This window comes from Tachyglossus aculeatus, chromosome 10 (genome assembly GCF_015852505.1).
Source record: "Tachyglossus aculeatus isolate mTacAcu1 chromosome 10, mTacAcu1.pri, whole genome shotgun sequence".
Classification (NCBI taxonomy): domain Eukaryota; kingdom Metazoa; phylum Chordata; class Mammalia; order Monotremata; family Tachyglossidae; genus Tachyglossus; species Tachyglossus aculeatus.
The window spans coordinates 48,797,362-48,818,598 of record NC_052075.1 but is presented as its reverse complement, the minus strand read 5'-3'; the positions used below and the strand labels follow the sequence as shown (position 1 = coordinate 48,818,598).

General features: G+C 49.7%; 1 protein-coding gene across 1 annotated transcript in view; it reads left to right on the top strand.

Annotated features, from left to right (window-relative positions):
• The window catches only part of AGK (acylglycerol kinase), a 56,188-nt gene that overhangs the window by 19,653 nt on the left and 15,298 nt on the right, over positions 1 to 21,237 (top strand). Inside the window, exons 4-9 of the mRNA XM_038753092.1 lie at positions 5,310 to 5,389; positions 10,238 to 10,313; positions 11,998 to 12,090; positions 12,885 to 12,917; positions 16,951 to 17,045; positions 19,052 to 19,121. Coding sequence (XP_038609020.1) covers positions 5,310 to 5,389; positions 10,238 to 10,313; positions 11,998 to 12,090; positions 12,885 to 12,917; positions 16,951 to 17,045; positions 19,052 to 19,121 — 447 coding nt within the window. The remainder of the gene's footprint in view (positions 1 to 5,309; positions 5,390 to 10,237; positions 10,314 to 11,997; positions 12,091 to 12,884; positions 12,918 to 16,950; positions 17,046 to 19,051; positions 19,122 to 21,237) is intronic.

Genomic DNA, 21,237 nt, shown 5'->3' with positions numbered 1-21,237 from the left:
GGTAATCAGGTTGTCCCATGGCAGGCTCACAGTCTTCATCCCCATTTTACAGATGAGGTAACTGAGGCCCAGAGAAGTGAAGTGACTTGCCCAAAGTCACAAAGCTGGCAATTGGCGGAGCTGGGATTTGAACCCATGACCTCTGACTCCAAAGCCCGGGCTCTTTCCACTGAGCCACGCTGCTCCACCAGATCCACCCCTCGTCTGCTTCATGACCTTGGACAAGCCACTCAACTTCCCTGGGCCACAGTTAGTGCATCTAAAATGGGGATGAAATCCTCCCCTCTCCTATGTAGGCTACGATCCTCAAGTGGGGCAGGGACCAACCTGATTATCTGGCATCCGATAAGTATTCTGGTATCCGATTACCCCCAGTGCTTAATGCAGTGCCCGTCGCACGGGAAGTGCTTAACAAGAACACTACTGCCATTGCTCCTTGTGACCTGGAGAAAACAGCTCCGATTGCAAGAACGGGGGACAGAATGTTAGCTTTAGAAAATTCTAAATCCTAAGTTCCCACCCGGGGAGTAGTTAGTGATTTCTCACTGTCGTAAAGTACCAGGGGATTATTGATTAGTCTCTTCGTCTTCCTTGCTTTCTCTTAGGAGACGATTATTGTAATAAAAACTAACGAATGCCGGCATGATCTCTTCCAGCTGGCTTTCAACTGAAGTTGAAGTGCCCCAAGGCGGAGTGTTCCCTCCCAACCTTTCCTCGACTTCGTCCCCCCTCATCGCACACAAACACACCCCAATTTCTGCACACGGTTTTAATTCCTGGGTTTTGAGATGGCTTTTGAAAGCCTCCGAGGGAGCGCGCGGAACCTGATCCCTTACGTTTCTCTGTCGGGGAGGCCCTGGCCCCGTGTCTCCTGATTCCTCTGGTTCCTTTGCGGCAAACCAGCCCTACAAAGAAGTATTACGTTCCTTCGATAACTCTGCTTTTTAAACATTCCACCACAAAGCACTTCATCGGGACTCAGCCGTCGGCTGATGAGGAGCTTCATGGGGAGGTTAGAAAAGAAGGCAGGGGTGTGGAATTGGCGTAGTGGGTAGAGCATAATAATAATAATAATGGCACTTGATAAGCGCTTACTATGTGCAAAACACTGTTCTAAGCACTGGGGGGGATACAAGGTGATCAGGTTGTCCCACGTGGGGCTCACAGTCTTAATCCCCATGGGCCTGGGATTCAGAAGGTCATGGGATCGTATTTATTGAGCGCTTACTGTGTGCAGGGCACTGTACTAAAAGCTTGGGAAGTTCAAATCAGCAGTAGAGACAATCCCTGCCCACAATGGGTTTACAGTGTAGAAGGGGGGGAACAGCATCAATATAAGTAAATAGAATTATAGATATATACGTATACACATCAAAACAAGTAAATGGGCATTAATATAAAAAATAGAATTTGAGATGTACATATACAAATAAGGGCTGTGGGGCAGGAAGAGGGGGTAGAACAAAGGGAGCGAGTCGAGGCGAAGGGGAGGGGAGATGAAGTGGGGGAGTGTGACTGACGGAAATCCCGGCTCCACCACTTGTCTGCTGTGTGGCCTTGGGCGAGTCCCTTCACTTCTCTGTACCTCAGTCCCCTCATCTGTAAAATGGGGATTAAGACTGTGAGCCACATGCGGGACAGGGACGGTCCAACCCGATTTGCTTGAATTCCACCGCAGTGCTTAGAACAGGGCCGGGCACCTAGTAAGTGCTTAAAAAATACCATAAAATAAAAGGTGGAGAAGAGAGACAGGTGAGGAATTGAGGAAATTGAGGAAAGGGCTTGTATGTCTAGGTCACCCAGCAGGCATTGGGCAAATCCAGGATTAGAACCCAGGTCCTCTGAATCCTAGGCCCACGCTACTCCTCAGTAGCTTCTAGAAATGTCCGTTCCCTAGACGAAGCTTTGGTAGCAAATGAGGCCACGGTATTCATGCATTCATTCAATCGTATTTATTGAGCGCTTACTGTGTGCAGAGCACTGTACTAAGCGCTTCGGAAGTACAAGTTGGCAACATATAGAGACGGTCCCTAACCAACGGTGGGCTCACAGTCTAGAAGGGGGTGACAGAGTAGTACGAGGAAGACGAAGACTGGAAAATGGAGTCAATGTTGGACAAGCTAGAATAGTTGGGAGGGTTTGTCTCCTCACACACTCCTATCAGTAGAAGCTCCTTTTTAAAGAAAAAGAAAAGAAAAAAGTATCTGTTAAACACTTATTATGTTTCCATCACTGTTCTAAGGGCTGGGGTAAATACAAGACAGGCCGTCTGTAGTCTTTGTCCCACGTGGGGCTCACAGTGTAATCGGAGGGAGGAGGCTTTAATCCCCATTGTACAGGTGAGGTAACTGAGGCCCAGAAAAGCGGAGTGACTTGCCCAAGTGGTGGGGCCGGGATTAGAACTTAGGTCCTCTGGTTCCCAGGCCGGGGATCTTTCCACTAGGCCACGATGTTTCCCCTGTTGTGGGCAGGGAACGTGTCACTGGGTTATTTTGTACATCACAAGCATCTAATACGGTGCACCACACCCGGTAGATGCTCATTAAGTGCTGCTGTTGCAGCTTGGCTCAATGGAAAGGGCCCTGGCTTTGGAGTCAGAGGTCAAGGGTTCAAATCCCGGCTCTGCCAGTTGTCAACTGGGTGACTCTGGGCAAGTCACTTAACTTCTCTGGGCCTCAGTTGCCTCATCTGTAAAATGGGGAATTAAGACTGTGAGCCCCCCGTGGGACATACTGATCACCTTGTATCCCCCAGCGCTTAGAACAGTGCTTTGCACATAGTAAGCGCTTAACTAATACCAATATTATTATTATTATTATTACTACTACTACTGTCTGTTATGCTGCGCTTCCTTAGAGATTTATTTGAGCTTGGCCATGCCCCTGAAGGTCTTCCCTGGAAGCACCTGGGAGACTAGATTGAAGATAGACAGGGATGCCAAGTTTTCTCCCAGCCTGATTTCCTGTGACGGGGGAGGACTTTGGAAATGTAGAACTGTTCCCAGAGAACGACTGATTGTTCATTCATTCAAGCGCAGGCCTTCTTTTATTCAGTTTTCTTCAGAAACAGATGAGCCTGCAGATAGCTGGGAAAGAGGGAAAAGCGCATGAATTTAGTATCTTGCAGAGCCCACGCTTCTCAAGTTAAAAGCATCCTAAAGGATTCGTTTGACTTTCTCCCCTCCCTCTCCTCCCACCCCGCCACCAATTCATATCAAGACGATGACTAGTTTGAGGGCCTATTTCCAAGTATTTTTATCCCCTGGCAGTCAAGAGGAACCAGGCAAAACAGAAATGAAAATAGGTTGGAAGAAATAGGGTTCTTTCCTTCTGGTGTGTCGCCCGGAGAAAGTAATTTTAAAAGTTCTCAGTCGGCCAAAAGGTGGGGAGAATTCCAAGGTTTATTGGAAGGACGCTTCCTTTACCGTACTCACGACTCTAATAAATTTGAAGAGCGTCTCATAATGAGAGGGCAGATAAAAATTGGGTAGGGCCCACATCACTTAGTTTTCTTTTTTGAAGAGGCAGGGGCCTCAAACAGAGGAACAGGAGATTTTGAAACAGGGGGCCGCTATTTAACGTTGATTCATTCATTCATTCAGTCGTGTTGAGCGCTTACTGTGTGCGGAGCACTGTACTACGCGCTTGGAAAGTACAATTTGGCAACAGATAGAGACAGTCCCTACCCTACAGCAGGCTCACAGTCTAGAAGGGGGAGACAGACAACAAAACAAAACAAGTAGACAGGTGTCGATACCGTCAAAATGAATCAATAGAATTATAGATATATACACATCAATAAAATAGAGTAATAAATGTGTACAAATATACACAAGTGCTATGGGGAAGGGAAGGGGGTAGGGCGGGGGGGGGAGGAGAGGGAAAAGGGGGCTTAGTGTGGGAAGGCTTCCTGGAGGAGGTGAGCTCTCAGGAGGGCTTTGAAGGGAGGAAGAGAGCTAGTTTGGCAGATTTGCAGAGGGAGGGCATTCCGGGCCAGGGGGAGGACGTGGGCCGGGGGTCGACGGCTGGTCAGGCGAGAACGAGGCCCAGTGAGGAGGTGAGCGGCAGAGGAGCGGAGGGTGCGGGCTGGGCTGGAGAAGGAGAGAAGGGAGGTGAGGTAGGAGGGGGCCAGGGGATGGACAGCCTTGAAGCCCAGGGTGAGGAGCTTCTGCCTGATGTGCAGATTGATTGGTAGCCACTGGAGATTTTTGAGGAGGGGAATGACATGCCCAGAGCTTTTCTGTAGAAAGATAATCCGGGCAGCAGGGTGAAGTATAGATTGAAAGCGGGGAGAGACAGGAGGAAGTGGTGAAGGTGACCGACACCCCATGTTTTGTTGGAATGGGAATAGAAGGAGAACATTTGGGTTGGGTTGGACAGGGTGTACAGATCCCCGCGGTGGGTTTGCTTTCTGAAAAATGGCTTTTCTAGCCCCTCGTAGCCGACTTTCATTATAGCTCTAACACCCCATGGGGTAGATTGGACATGAGCAATAATAATAATTGTGGTATCTGTTAAGCACTTACTGTGTAGCAGGCCCTGTATTAAGTGCTGTGGTAGATAATGATGGCATTTGTTAAGCGCGTACTATGTGCAAAGGGCTGGAGATGCCAGGTAATGGAGTTGAACACAGTCCCTGTTCCACACCGGGCTCAATCTTAATCCCCATTTTACAGATGAGGTAACTGAGGCCCCAAAAAGTGAAGTGACTTGCCTAAGGTCACCCAGCAGACAAGCGGGGAAGCCGGGATCGGAACCTAGGTCCTCCTGGCTCCCAGGCCCGGGCTGGATTCTGTCCACCAGGCCACTCTGCTTCCCATGTGGTGGCCCTGGTGGGAGGAGGAAGGCAGAGTGCTGCGGCAGAGTTGCCATCCTGAAACAGGAAGGCGCTTTACACTCCACGCACCTGGGAAATCAAAAGGGGCAAGACGAGGCCATTCCTCGTTTGTGGATCAGCGGCGGTGGGAAACAAGAGATAAGGGAGAGCCCTTGGATCCTGTCCTATCGTCACGGAGCAGGCCATGGATTAGGTAGAGGGGGGCCCTCGGGGAGACGGGCCGGCGTGAAAGCTGGGGACGAGAAGGGAAAACCAGGACCTGAGCGCTCTCAGAACCATCCCTGTTGCTTCTTGGATTTTAGGGGCCCAAAGTTCAGCCCAGAAAACGGGAGTCTGTGAGTGCTCTCTTTAGGACAGGAGTCCCGCTCAGGGAAAGAGGAAAATTGTTGGTAATAAAGAACTCGTCAAAAGAGGAGGAAAAGTCCCTTTTTAAGTCTTTTTTTTTTCCTACTTTCCTCTCTGTCCACGTGTAGGTATTTGGCAACCAGCTGGTTCCTCCGAGCGCGCAGTTGAAGAAGGCGACGGTCTTTCTCAACCCCGCAGCCTGCAAAGGGTGAGAGGTCTTCCCTTTACGCCAGAGCCAGTTTCATCGCACTTTTGTTCGGTTTGGGTTTGTCCGACGGCCGCAGCCAGCGGGCTGAGGGGCAAAGAGGAGGCACGGGATGGTGAGGGAGGGAAGCGTCCTTGGGCCGAGGAGCCCCACTGGGGTCTCCTTCCCCTCCAGGGGACTCTGGCCTACTAACCAGAAGCGGGTGGCCAGACCGAACACGAGACCAATTGGTTCCCGGCTGTGTCGGTCGAACCCAGAACCGCCAGCCTCCTCCCACCAAGACGAGGCGGCGAGGCCGAGCTGGGGACCGAGAGCCAGGAGACCTGGGCTCTAATCCCAGCTCTGCCGCTCAGGCCAGCTGAGTGACCTTGGGAAAGTCACTGAACCTCCCTGGGGCCCATTGCCTTCACCTGTAAAGTGGGAATCAGACACCTCTCCCCGCCTCAGGTTCATTCATTCATTCCATCGTATTTATTGAGCGCTTACTGTGTGCAGAGCACTGGACTAAGCGCTTGGGAAGTACAAGTTGGCAACATATAGAGACGGTCCCTGCCCAACAGTGGGCTCACAGTCTAGAAGGTTGCGAGCCCCGTTTGAGACTTGGAGAAGCAGCGTGTCCTAGTGGAAAGAGCGCGGTACTCAGGGGACCTGGGTTCTAATCCCGGCTCTGCCGTGTGACTTTGGGCAAGTCCCTTTACCTTTCTGTGCCTCAGTTTCCTCATCTGGAAAATGGAGATTCCATACCTGTTTTCCCTCCTACTCAAACCGCGAGCCCCGTGTGGGGCAGGGACTGTGTCCACTGGGATTAGCTGATATCTACCCCAGCCAGTGCTTAGCACAGTGCTTGCCACGTAGTAAACCCTAAGTAGGCACCACCGCAGCTCTTCCCCAAGGGCCCAACCACCACACTCCGGGGTTTTAGAGAAGCAGCTAATGGGTAGAGCACAGGTTTGGGAGATGGAAGGACCTGGGTTCTAATCCGGGCTCTGCCACTTACCTGCTGTATGACCTTGGGTGAGTCATTTCTTTGGTCCTCAGTTCCCTCAACTGCTAAATGGGGATTCAATACCCGTAGTCTCTCTCGCTTAGACTGTGAGCCCCACCTGATCATCTTTTATCCACCCCAGGCTTAGATCAGTGCTTGGCATATAAAAATCACTTAACAAATACCATTGTTATTGTTATTTGTCTTCCCCTTGTAGACTGTGAGCCCACTGTTGGGTAGGGACCGTCTCTAGATGTTGCCAACTTGGACTTCCCAAGCGCTTAGTACAGTGCTCTGCACACAGTAAGCGCTCAATAAATACGATTGAATGAATGAATTATGCTTTTCTGGATCAAGCGCCACCCCCAACACTTGGGCTCTTGGCCTGTTTATCTGTTAAGGTTAAAAATTGTTTAAGCCACGACCTTAGCTTGGAACAACCAAACTTTGACCCCAAAGTTTCAAATTCCGCATCTCCTGCATCCCAGCTCTGCCAGTTGTCAGCTGTGTGACTTTGGGCAAGTCACTTCACTTCTCTGGGCCTCAGTTCCCTCATCTGTAAAAACGGGGATTAAGACTGTGAGCCCCCGGTGGGACAACCTGATCACCTTGTGACCTCCCCAGCGCTTAGAACAGTGTTTTGCACATAGTAAGGGCTTAATAAATGCCATTATTATTATTATCCTGTAATGGGCTATGAAAAAGAGCCGGGGGTCTGTGAATGACCAGAATAGAAATTTAAGTGTGGGGTGACTTAGTGGAACCTGGAAATTCTTGGTGCCCTGTGTTAGATTTCCAAGCGACCTGGGAGGAATCGAGACGAAGCAACCCCGAAAGATACGTCGTTTCCATAATTGAAAGGCTCTGTTGTTTTTTTTTTTAATTCTCCTGGCTGTATCCTGTCCTCTTATTTATAATTAATCTTCTAGCTATTTCATTATGTAGTGCCATTTATAAAATGCATGAGGACTTGAAGAAAGCAGGTAACGTTTAGGGGGTTAGCCTGGTAGAGAAGCAGCGTGGCTCAGTGGAAGGAGCCCGGGCTTTGGAGTCAGAGGTCATGGGTTCAAATTCCAGCTCTGCCAATGGTCAGCTGTGTGACTTTGGAGTCAGAGGTCATGGGTTCAAATCCCAGCTCCGCCAATGGTCAGCTTTGTGACTTTGGGCAAGTACTTCACTTCTCTGGGCCTCAGTTCCCTCATCTGTAAAATGGGGACTAAGACTGTGAGCCCTGCATGGGACAATCTGATCACCTTGTATCCCCCCAGCGCTTAGAACAGTGCTTTGCACATAGTAAGCACTTAACAAATACCATCATTATTATTATTATTAAATAATGCATAATTATTCCCCTTTCTTTTTTGCTCCGTAAAATTAGAATATGCTATAAGTTCATGAGTGGGGCTTGTTTTTTTTTCGGTACTACCATTCTCTAGCTCCATAATTATGTAATGAATGATAAATTACTTACTGGAGAGACTTGTTTTTCAAGTTTTTAGCCGAATATTAGGAAGAGAACTCCTCTGTGGTCTTCGATCAGAGGAAATGAATGGGGCTGTCCAAACATAGTCATCATCTTGTCACTGTTTGCAGATTTGGATCCCTCTTGTCTCCTCGAGGCCTCCGTGGTCCCTCCGGTAAAGACCATCTCCCCGCCACCTTGTCATTCAATCGTATTTATTGAGCGTTTTCTGTGTGCGGAGCACTGTACTAAACGCTGGTGGGGGGGTACAATACCACAGCAACTTCCCTTTGAAAGTTGCAAGACCTGTATAACCATTTGGGAGCTGCAGTGAAGTAGACGATACAGTCCCCACCCTAGAGGAGCTTGATAGAGAAGCTTACGAGAAGCAGCGTGGCTCAAGCCTGGGCTTTGAAGTCGGAGGTCATGGGTTCAAATTCCGGCTCTGTCAGCTGTGTGACTTTGGGCAAGTTACTTCACTTCCCTGGGCCTCTGTTACCTCATCTGTAAAATGGGGCTTAAAAAAACCGTGAGCCCCCCGTGGGACAACCTGATCACCTTGTAACCAACCTCTCCAGCGCTTAGAACAGTGCTTTGCACATAGTAAGTGCTTAATAAATGCCATCATTATTATTATTATTAGATAGAGCCAGGCAGACTTAGATGAGACTGTAAGCCCGGTGTGGGCAGGGATTGTCTCTATTGCTGAAATGTACTTTCCAAGTGCTTAGTACAGTGTTTCCACATAGTAAGCGCTCAGTAAAAATGATTGAATGAATCAATCAATTGTATTTATTGAGCACTTATGTGCAGAGCACCGTGGCTCAGTGGAAAGAGCCCGGGCTTTGGAGTCAGCGGTCATGGGTTCAAATCCTGACTCCACCAATTGTCAGCTGTGTGACTTTGGGCAAGTCACTTCACTTCTCTGGGCCTCAGTTCTTTTATCTGTGAAATGGGGATTAAGACTGTGAGCCCCCCCGTGGGACAACCTCATCACCTTGTAACCTCCCCGGCGTTTAGAACAGTGCTTTGCACATAGTAAGCGCTTAATAAATGCCATCATTAGAGCACTGTACTAAGCGCTTTGGAGTGTACAGTGCATGTATGCTTGCAACAGGGCATGAACCAGTGTGGCATAGGGGATAGACCGCAGGCCTGAGAGTCAGAAGACCCTGAGTTCTAATCCTGACTCCGCCACTTGTCTGCTGTATGACCTTGGGCAAGCCACTTCACTTCCCCTTGCCTTAGTTCCCTCATCCTTGAAATGGGGATTAAGACTGTGAGCTGCATGTGGGACGGGGACTGTGTCCAACCTGATTAGCTTATAGTGATAGCATTTATTAAACGCTTACTATGTGCAAAGCACTGTTCTAAGCGCTGCGGAGGTTACGAGGTGATCAGGTTGTCCCACGGGCTCACAACCTTCATCCCCATTTTACAGATGAGGGAACTGAGGCCCAGAGAAGTGAAGTGACTTGCCCAAAGTCACACAGCTGACAATTGGCGGAGCTGGGATTTGAACCCATGACCTCTGACTCCAAAGCCCGGGCTCTTTCCACCAAGCCACGCTGTTTCTCTAAGTACAATTCCACAACAGACAATCCCTGCCCACAATGGGCTCACAGTCTAGAAGGGGGGGAGACAGACATCAAAACGAGTAAACAGGCATCAGTAGCATCATTATAAATAAATAGAATTAGAGATACATACACATCATTAATAAAAGGAAATAGAATTACAATTATAAATGCTGTGGGGCGGAAAGGGGGGTAGAGCGAAGTGAACAAGTCAGGGCGATGGGAGGGGGAGCAGAGGAAAAGGGGGGATTAGCCTGGGAAGGCCTCCTGGAGGTGGTGAGCTTTCGGTAGGAAGCTTTCAGACTTGGCCTCTCTGCTGTTGGGCTGCTGTCCGGCGAAGGAGAATACTCTACTCGCGTTGTCAGGTGGAAGGGTGTGGGGTTTTCTGTTCTCTTTCGGAAGGGAACAATCAGATAAAATGTTGTCCTTTTTGAAAGTAGTGTTCATTTAGAGCTGACTGCGTGCCAAGCACTGTACTAAATGCTGGGGTTGATACAAGATAACCAGGTCGGACACGATTCCCGTCCCACGCGACCTCACAGTCTAAGTAGGAGGGAGAACAGGTATTTTACATCCCCATTTTCCACATGAGGAAGCAGAGGCACAGAGAAGTGAAGTGGCTTGCCCAAGGTCACCCAGCAAGCAAGCGACCCAGTCAGGAATTGAACCCAGGTCCTCCTATTCTTTTCCATTCAGGCTCTGCTGATTCTCTCCTTTCTCTCTCTCTCTCTCTACCCTGCAGAAAAGCCAGGTCCCTTTTCCTCAGACTCTTTTCCACTCGGCTCTGCTGATTCTCTACTTTGCCTCTCCCTCTCTCTACCCTGCAGAAAAGCCAGGTCCCTTTTTGAGAAGAACGCGGCCCCAATTCTTCACTTGTCTGGCCTGGACGTGACCGTCGTTAAGGTGAGTGGGGCGGAGGGGGTTGCCCCCTCGCCCCGGCTGTGGCCCGCTGGCCCAGGCCCCCGCTCGGAAAAAGCCACAGATCGGACGGAAGCGACTTCAGGCGGGAACTCCATAGCGGGATTTTCACGGCTCAGCCCCCCCGGGAACTAACTACTCGTTTTCAGAGTTGGGCGGGCTGGGATTATGGGCATCTCAGCAGTTGCGTGAAATGTCAAAGTGTTGGCCTCAGAGGGCCCCAACTCAGAGCAGATTCATTCGTGCATTCATTTAATTATATTCATTGAGCGCTTACCGAGTGCAGAGCACTGAATTTAGCACCTGGGAGAGTACCATGCATCAATAAACAGACACACTCCCTGCCCACATTGAGCTTACACTCTAGAGTGGGTGTACGGACATTAAATAAATAAGTTACAAATATGTCCGTAAGTGCTATAGGGCTGCGAAGGAGGGGGATGAACAAAGGGAGCAATTCAGGGTGACGCAAAAGGGAGTGGGAGAAGAGGAAAGGGGGGATTAGTCAAGGAAGGCCTCTTGGAGGAGATGAGCCTTCAATAAGGCTTTGAAGGCAAGGAGAGTCATTGTCTGTGGGATTTGATTAAGAGAAAAAGCGTGGCTCATTGGAAAGAGCCCGGGCTTTGGAGTCAGAGGTCATGGGTTCGAATCCCGGCTCCCCCACGTGTCTGCTGTGTGACCTTGGGCAAGTCACTTAACTTCTCTGAGCCTCAGTTCCCTCTTCTGTAAAATGGGAATTAAGACTGTGAGCCCCACGTGGGACAACTTGATCACCCTGTATCCCCCCCAGCGCTTAGAACAGTGCTCTGCACATAGTAAGCGCTCAATAAATACGATTGATGATGATGATAGTAAGCGCTTAACAAATGCCATTATTATCATCATCATTATTATTATTATTATTATTATTTGAGGAGGGAGGACATTCTAGGCCAGAGGCCGGACTTCAATAGATAATGTTGAGTGACCGTTTGATCGGTTTGAAACCCATCAAACCCGGACCCTTCACTGGACTTGGCCCAGTGTTTTAGCGGGGAAGATGTCCTGATTAATTTCCATTTACATGATATTTCGGTAGGCTCGTGGTCACTCAATCAATTAATCAGGGGTATTTATTGAGCACTTTATGCAGCGCACTGACCAAGCCCTCATTTCCTCTACTCCCACTCCCTCTGCATCATCCTGATTTGCTCCCTTTATTGACCGCCCCCGCACTTGCGTATATATCCGTCATTTATTCATATTAATGCCTCTCTCTTCTCCTGTAGACCTGTAAGCTCACTGGGGGCCCGGAATGTGTCTACCAACTCTATTGTAGTCTCCAAAGCACTTAATATAGTGCTGTGCACACAAGAAGCACTCAATAAATGTGATTGATTGATCGACTGTACTGAGCACTTGTAAGAGTACCGTACAACAGAATTAGCCGGAACGTTCCTTGCCCATAACCAGCTTAGAGTCTAGAGGGGGAGACGGACATGAATAAATTAATTTGTAGTCCAGAGCGTCTGCTGATAATTGACATTCAAGGAGAGATGAGTTGGGTAGCAGATTTTGTGTACATATATATATATATATCGGAGAGGGTGTGTGTGTTTTCCGGAGTGTTAATTTCGGCCACATGGTCTTGAGAGGGAGGAAGTGACCCCAGGCTCTCTTGGTTTTCTAGACCGATTATGAGGGGCAAGCCAAGAAGCTGCTGGAACTGATGGAAACCACAGACATGATCATCGTTGCAGGAGGAGATGGCACTCTTCAGGAGGTAATAATAGTAATAATAATAATGATGGCATTTATCAAGTGCTTACTGTGTGCAAAGCGCTGTTCTAAGCGCTGGGATAGATACAAGGTAATCACGCTGTCCCACATGGGGCTCACAGACTTAATTCCCATTTTACAGATGAGGTAACGGAGGCCCAGAGAAGTGACGTGACTTGCCCAAAGTGGTGGAGCTGGGATTTGAACCCATGACCTCTGACTCCAAAGCCCGGGCTCTTTCCACTGAGCCACGAGGCGGGCGGGAGAATGAACTCACGCTTTAGGGCATTGCATCTGGGGGCTGGTTAGGAGGCTGAAAATGATTTAGGGTGCTCATAATATTCTGAAAACACGTTGATTTTCCAGATGCCCCATCTCTGGCCTTGGGCCTCTCCCAGCCCCCTGTCCATCTCAGCATCAGGAGGACTTTTGCATTCCTCTAGAAGTTCGATGGGATTCCGCCGGGAATGACTCAGCACAGAGAAAAGATGATTTTCCCATGCCGGACCTCCCTTCGGGAAGGGCCGATCCTGGTTCCCAGTCAGGACCCCCATTTTGGTACCTCCCCTCCGAAGTACACGGACTCTCACTCTCCCCGGGGCCACAGGGTTGCTGCACTGAAAGGTCTCGCCCCTTCCACCTTGTGAGCTCGAAGCATGTTCGTCGGATGGCGGCCGCCTCTTGAGGACGCCCAGCTTGCGTTGGGTGGAACCTTTGCAGGTTTTTCTAGAAATTGACCAGAAACCTCTAAGCTGCAGATAACGCTAATGGCCAAAAATCTTTCTTGTTACTTTTCAGATCATAACCGGACTCCTCCGGAGAGAAGATGAGGTGAGCGGTGGTTGGTAGCTGAATTTTGTCCCTTTCCCCTTGGTGTTTGTGTACGTCTCTCTCACTCCCTCCCCACCTACTTCCCCCTCTCTCCTTTCTCCCCATCTCTGTTTCTCTTCTCGCCCCATCTCTGTCTGTATCTCTCTCCTGCTTTATGTGAGACGAGCGTCTCAGCAGTCCTCTGGCCTGGAGCGTTTCCAGGATGCGCCGCTCAGCAGTCCAATCTGATATTCCCGGTCACTGCCTTCCTACCAAAGCCTTCTGGATTTTCCCTAGAAAATCCTCCCCACCTAGAAAAGAAGCCTTTTCTTAAGTCATTTGAGACTTGGAAGGCACGGAGAGTCATTGTCTGCCGGATTTGAGGAGGGAGGGCGTTCTAGGCCAGAGGCCGGACTTCAGTAGATAATGTTCATCATCAATCGTATTTATTGAGCACTTACTATGTGCAGAGCACTGTACTAAGCGCTTGGGAAGTACAAATTGGCAACATATATGGTCACATAATGTTGTGACCATTTGATTGGTTTGAAACACATCAAACCCGGACCCTTCACTGGACTTGGCCCGGTGTTTTAGTGGGGAAGATGTCCTGATTAATTTCCATTTACATGTTATTTCGGTAGGCTCGTGGTCACTAAATCAGTTAATCAGTGGTATTTATTGAGCACTTTATGCAGTGCACTGACCAAGCCCTCATTTCCTCTACTCCCACTCCCTCCGCATCATCCTGATTTGCTCCCTTTATTCACTCTCTGCACTTGCGTATATGTAAAGAGCTGCGGCCGCGAGGCCGGAGACTCAAGACCAACCTACCTCCCCTTGCCCCCACTTGGCATTTCCTCAGTGGGCCTTCCTTTGGGAAGCTCCGTTGGTGGAGTCAGAGAAGATCACTGGGACAGATTTACGTCCCGGGGCCCGTGCTGCTTGCCGATGTCACTGTCATTCATTTATTCATTCATTCATTCATTCAGTCGTATTTATTGAGCACTTACTGTGTGCAGAGCACTGTACTAAGCGCTTGGGAAGTCCAAGTTGGCAACATCTAGAGACGGTCCCTACCCAACAGCGGGCTCACAGTCTAGAAGGGGGAGACAGAGAACAAAACATATTAACAAAATAGAATAAATATGTACAAATAAAATAAATAAATAAGACTCAGCTAAGCCAAATGGCAACACAGAGGCTTCTGAGAAGCAGCATGGCCTAGGAGAAAGAGCCCGGGCCTGGGAGTTAGAGGACCTGGAGTCTAATCCCAGCTCCCCCACTTATCTGTTGCGTGACCTTGGGCAAGTCATTTCACTTCCCCTGTGCCGCAGTTCCCTCATCTGTAAAATGGGGATTAAGACTGTGAGCCCCGTGTGGGGATTAAGACTGTGTTCAACCTGATTGGTGTGTTCTATCCCACCGCTTAATAATAATAATGATGGCATTTGCGAAGCGCTTACTATGTGCAAAGCACTGTTCTAAGCGCTGGAGGAGGTACAAGGTGATCAAGTTGTCCCACATGGGGCTCACAGTCTTAATCCCCATTTTACAGATGAGGTAACTGAGGCTCAGAGAAGTTAAGTGACTTGCCCACACAGCAGACATGTGGCGGAGCTGGGATTCAAACCCATGACCTCTGACTCCAAAGCCCGGGCTCTTTCCACTGAGCCACGCTGCTTAATGCAGTGCTTGGCACATAGTAAGCGCTAAACAGAAACCATAAAGAAAAAAATGAAGGGAAGAAGCCGGCTCTCCAGTAATAATAATAATAATGGCATTTGTTAAGCGCTTACTGTGTGCAAAGCGCTGTTCTAAGCGCTGAGGGGGATAAAAGGTGATCAGGTTGTCCCACGGGGGGCTCACAGTCTTAATCCCCATTTTACAGATGAGGGAACTGAGGCTCAGAGAAGTGAAGTGACTTGTCCAAGGTCACACAGCAGGCATTCATTCATTCAATCGTATTTATTGAGCGCTTACTGTGTGCAGAGCACTGTACTAAGCGCTTGGGAAGTACAAGTTGGCAACGTATAGAGACGGTCCCTACCCAACAGTGGGCTCACAGTCTAGAAGACGTGTGGCGGAGCTGGGATTAGAACCCATGCCCTCTGGCTCCCAAGCCCAGGCTCTTGAGCCACGCTGCTTCTCTAGTCACTGGATTCAGTATACTGAATTCAGTATTCGGTAATTCAGTAGTAATTCAGCGACTAGCAGTAGTCACTGGATTCAGACGAGTCCCGGAGGGGACCCGAGATGCCCCCAAGCAGGCGGCCGCCGCAGTTGGCGGCAGGAAGGAGGCGGCCGGGAATGCAGACGATTGCGAGCAGTGTAGAACGAGAGGAGGGCTGCACTGTCGTTTGGGAAGTTACACGGAGCCCTCGGTTTACATTGATTTGCCGCGCCATTCTGCGGGTTGGACGATTTATCGTGGCGGGGGCTACAGCTCTCCTTCCCGGCGTCGGGAACATGGCTGGATTTCTATCGGGAGGAAAAGGGGTCGCCGCCGCCAGACTCCACGTTCCTTGTAAATGTCAAAGAAAGCCATCTCTCACAAATACGACCAGGGTCCGCCTGAACAACTCAGCCAGTACATACGAGCAGGCGATTGAGGTTTAAAGGGCGGCCAGCGAGCCAGTGTTTCAGCTGGATTCTTTCTGTTTTTTAATCATATTTGTTAAGTTTATTCATTCATTCATTCAATTGTATTTACTGAGCACTTACTGTGTGCAGAGCACTGTACTAAGCGCTTGGGAAGTCCAAGTTGGCAACATCTAGAGACGGTCCCTACCCGACAGTGGGCTCACAGTCTAGAAGGGGGAGACAGAGAACAAAAGAAAATATATTAACAAAATAAAATAAGTAGAATAAATATGTACAAGTAAACTAGAGTGATAAATACGTACAAACATATATACAGGTGCTGTGGGAAAGGGAAGGAGGTAAGGAGGGGGGATGGAGAGGGGGAGGATTAAGTAATTACTACGTGCCAGGCACTGTACTAAACACTGGGCTAGGTACAAGCTATTCATGTTGGACCCAATCTGTGTCCCACATGGGACTCAGTCTTAATCCCCATTTTACAGGTGAGGTAGCTGAGGCCCAGAGAAGTGCAGTGGTTTGCCCAAGGCCATATAGCAGACTAGCGACAGAGTGGGGTTTAGAACTCAGATCCTTCGGTCTCCCAGGCCCGTGCTGTATCCACTAGGCCATGCTGCCTCTCTTCATTTGGCTTTCGCAACTGTCAGTCCTCCGGTGAATATGCACCTCCCAATCCATCAATCGTATTTATTGAGCGCTTACTGCGTGCAGAGCACTGTACTAAGTGCTGGGAAGTACAAGTTGGCAACATATAGAGACGGTCCTTACCCAACAGTGGGCTCACAGTCTAGAAGGGGGAGACAGAGAACAAAACAAAACATATTAACAAAATAAAATAAATAGAATAGATATGTACAAGTAAAATAGAGTAATAAATCCGTACAAACATATATACAGGTGCTGTGGGGAAGGGAAGGAGGTAAGGCGGGGGGGGATGGAGAGGGGGAGGAGGGGGCTGAGTGTGGGAAGGCCTCCTGGAGGAGGTGAGCTCTCAGTAGGGCCTTGAAGGGAGGAAGAGAGCGAGCTTGGCGGATGGGCAGAGGGAGGGCATTCCAGGCCCGGGGGAGGACGTGGGCCGGGGGTCGGTCGACGGTGGGACAGGCGAGAATGAGGCACGGTGAGGAGGTGAGCGGCAGAGGAGCGGAGGGTGCGGGCTGGGCTGGAGAAGGAGAGAAGGGAGGTGAGATTTTCTCCCATTTCTTGCCTGTACATTTCTGCCGATTTGCATCTAATCGGCGCCATAATTATTGCACCGAGCCATTCTAACCGGTTGGCACCGGTGGCCCCTAGGCCCGCTTGCCAAGCTTTGAGTCATTTAATCATCAAGCGCCGTGTTTCTGAAACAAGCCCAGCTCCTGACATCGGGTGGCAGAGATGGGACCGGGAGATGATGTCAGGCCCAGCTGGCCGGTAGACCCAGAAGGCCCGAGCGTGACCTTCCTCTTCTCTCCAGGCCGCCTTCAGTCGGATCCCAATCGGATTCATTCCCCTCGGACAATCCAGCAACCTGAGCCGGACGCTCTTCCCCGCAAGTGAAAACAAAGTCCAGTAAGTGTGTGTGTGTGAGAAGGGGCCGGCAATTGCCGTGGAGGGGAGACGGCCAGCGGGTGAGGGAGTACCGGGCGTGGAGCCCAGTATTATTATTAATCATAATCATATCGAGTGCTTACTCTGTGCAAAGCACTGTACTAAGCACTTGGGAGAGTACAATAAAACATCAGACACCTTCCCTGTCCACAATAAAAAATGGTATGGCCACACAGGGAAGTCTGGTCTGGCATGTGTCAGCCTGCAGCTGGTGATAATAATAACGATGGCATTTATTAAGCGCTTACTATGTGCAAAGCACTGTTCTAAGCGCTGGGGAGGTTACAGGGTGATCAGATTGTCCCACAGAGGGCTTACAGTCAATCCCCATTTTACAGATGAGGGAACTGAGGCCCAGAGAAGTGAAGTGACTTACCCAAAATCACACAGCTGACAATTGGCGGAGCTGGAATTTGAACCCATGACCTCTGACTCCAAAGCCCGGGCTCTTTCCACTGAGCCACGCTGCTTCAGCGTGATGTGTGAAGCCAGGCTGGAACTGGGGTGGACCTGGGAACCGTGACTCCTGTGTCCCAGCCATAGGCTCAGCCTCAGATCTCCGTATCACGTGGAAGAGAGGAGGACCTAAGATGACGGACCTGAGTCTCGGGACTAGGGCGGGGATAATCGTCTTATGGGTTCTTCATTCAATCGTATTTATTGAGTGCTCACTGTGTGCAGAGCACTGTACTAAACGCTTGGGAGGTACAAGTTGGCAACATCTAGAGACGGTCCCTATCCAACAGTGGGCTCACAGTCTAGAAGGTTCTGAGACTCTTCACCTGATGGTTGATCAGACTCCCCTGCTTTGTCACTCTCACACAAACACACACACACTCCCCGCCCCCAATCATCCCGGATATTATAGGTGACTGACTGACTGTGGTCCTTAAAGTCAGGTGACTTGGAGCCTGAACTGGCCAGCCTTGAATCTAACAGCGAGAGCCATGGACTGTCATGCTACTGATGCCTATTTGTTTTGTTTTAATAATAATAATAATAATAATGATGGCATTTGTTAAGCGCTTACTATGTGCAACGCACTGTTCTAAGCGCTGGGGGGGAATACAATGTGATCAAGTTGTCCCACGTGGGGCTTACAGTCTTAATCCCCCTTTTTTACAGATGAGGTAACTGAGGCTCAGAGAAGTTAAGTGACTTGCCCAAGGTCACACAGCAGACTTGTGGCGGAGCCGGGATTCGAACCCTTGACCTCTGACTCCAGAGCCCGTGCTTTTTCCACTGAGCCACGCTGTTTGTTGTCTGTCTCCCCCCTTCTTGACTGTGAGCCCGTTGTTGGGTAGGGATTGTCTCTATCTGTTGCCGAATTGCACTTTCCAAGCGCTTAGTACAGGGCTGTGCACAGTGAGCGCTCAGTAATGAATGAATGAACTAGATGGTGTCCCCTCCGCTGTCCCGATTTTCCGTATGGCAGTGCCACTGGGCTCCGTCCCTGGCTTTTTTAAAGTTGCGATTGTCCGTTTCTGCATCCAGATGAGAGTTCCCCTGCCCTGTTGGCTTCAGGAAGCCTGGACCATCTCCCTCAGCTGGCTGGTAATTTCCAACTGGTTGGAAACACTGTTGCCAACTTGTACTTCCCAAGCGCTTAGTCCAGTGCTCTGCACACAGTAAGCGCTCAATAAATATCATCATCATCAATCGTATTTATTGAGCGCTTACTATGTGCAGAGCACTATACTAAGCGCTTGGGAAGTACAAATTGGCAACATATAGAGACAGTCCCTACCCAACAGTGGGCTCACAGTCTAAAAGGGGAAGACAGAGAACAAAACCAAACATGCTAACAAAATAAAATAAATAGAATAGATATGTATTGAATGAATGAATGAATGGAAGTCGGGAACACTGGAGACGATTCCCACCCTCCCCTCGATCCCTCGACGAGTCCCGGGGAGCGGGCTGGGTGTTGGTGGCAGAGGGGCAGATTTTGCTTCACTCTCTTCTAGGGGCATTACCAACGCGACGCTGGCCATCGTGAAAGGAGAAACTGTTCCATTAGACGTGCTGCAAATCAAGGTGACCCCTCATCTTTCTTCGTCTTTGTCCCCACCCCTCTCTGTTGTCCATTGGCCTTTTGGTTTTGGGGGACTATGTGGGAGCAGGGCCTCCTGCGGAGGGAGGGCCAAGTGGCGGAGCTGGGATTCGAACCCGAGTCATCAGGCCCTGGGTTCAATCAATCAATCAATCAATCAGTCAATCGTATTTATTGAGCACTTACTGTGTGCAGATCACTGTACTAAGAGCTTGGGAAGTACAAGTTGGCAACATATAGAGACAGTCCCTACCCAACAGTGGGCTCACAGTCTAAAAGGGGGAGAGTTCTAATCCTGGCTGTGTCACTTGTCTGCTGTGTGACCCCGGGCAAGTCACTTCTCTCCTCCGGACCTCAGTTCCTTCATCTGTAAAATGGGGAGTAAGATCGTGAACCCCATATGGGACAGGGACCGACCTGACTAGCTTGTATCGAGTACAGTAGCCAGCGCAGTGCCTGGCACGTAGTAAGTGCTTCAGTTCTTTTAGACTGTGAGCCCACTGTTGGGTAGGGACTGTCTCTATGTGTTGCCAATTTGTACTTCCCAAGCGCTTAGTACAGTGCTCTGCACATAGTAAGCGCTCAATAAATACGATTGATTGATTGATTGAAGTGCTTATCAAACACTAGAAAAAAAAAATGACAAGTCCAGTGCTGCCCTCGCTGCTGCTGCATCGGTTTCCGGCTCTCTCTGCGGACCCGAGCTAGCCAATCCCTCATTCGGGACTGCCCAGACTCCCTGCCGTGACCTCATCAGTTATTGCGGGAGCCATTTCAATTGCCCACCCGCCCCGTCGTGAATCCCACGGTTAAATGATTGCCTGAAACGGGAGGCTTTGAGCAGGAGAAAAGCTAACGCCAGACTGAGAGCGCGGGACGCATACACAACTGAGAAACGGCGACGGTGCCGGAGGAGCAGAGAGGGCATCGGAATAGCTGTCTGAGATGATTTACCACGCTTCTTGCATATGTATTGGAATTAATAGTCTGTTGTTCCGAGAGACCCTCGAGATTCAAACGGAATCGCCCCGTCGTGCTTGACGAGCCCTTCCTTTTATGATTTTTTTTTCCCCCCGTTTAATTTGTTCCGTATGCGTTGGTCTTGCGAGCAAAGCAAGATGCCCATCGCGTGCCCGCAGCCCCGATTCGCAGCTGGGAGCCCAGCTCTTGGGAGCTCGGAGAGCTGCCAGGAGACGACGTGACCTCCCAAGTCCGTCCCCTTCTTCCTTCCTGCCGGAGGGAGAAGCAGCGGGCGTTAGTGGAAAGAGCCCAGGCTTGGGAGTCAGAGGTCGTGGGTTCTAATCATCATCATCGTCATCATCAATCGTATTTATTGAGCGCTTACTATGGGCAGAGCACTGTACTAAGCGCTTGGGAAGTACAAATTGGCAACATATAGAGACAGTCCCTACCCAACAGTGGACTCACAGTCTACAAGGGGGAGACAGAGAACAAAACCAAGCATACTAACAAAATAAAATAAATATTTTTTATTTATAAATTTTTTTATTATAAATATAAATAATCCCAGCTTCGCCACTTACCAGCTGTGTGACTTTGGGCAAGTCGCTTAACTTCTGTGTGCCTCAGTTGTCTCATCTGTAAAATGGGCATTAAGACTGTGAGCCCCACGTGCGGCAATCTGATTACCCTGTATCTACCCCAGTGCTTGGCCCATAGTAAGCACTTAACAAATACCATCCTCATTTATTATTTATTAATCCAGGAGAAGCCCTTTCAGGCCTGGATCCAGATCCTGGGAGGTGGCGTGAGGGGTTATGAAGTCCCGGGTGGGAGGCAGGTTGGGAGCGAAGGACAGCTCTGTCCCCCAAACGGCCCGGGGATCCTGTTCCCGTGCTACCTGTTGCCTGGCTTGCAAATAAGGAAAAAGGGGGAAAAAAAAACCAAAGATCCAAATTAAGCCCAAAATACGAGCAGAAACTCACCGAAAGGGAAGCCAATCTCTGTTTTGTTGTGGGGAGGGGGGACCGCCTTTAATATAACTTCAAAAGGGCCAGAAGAGCTAGAGATCCCAGGAGGACCGCGACCCTGCCCTCGTCAGCCGGCTCCTAACCAGACGTTCTTGAGTGGGACGGGGGA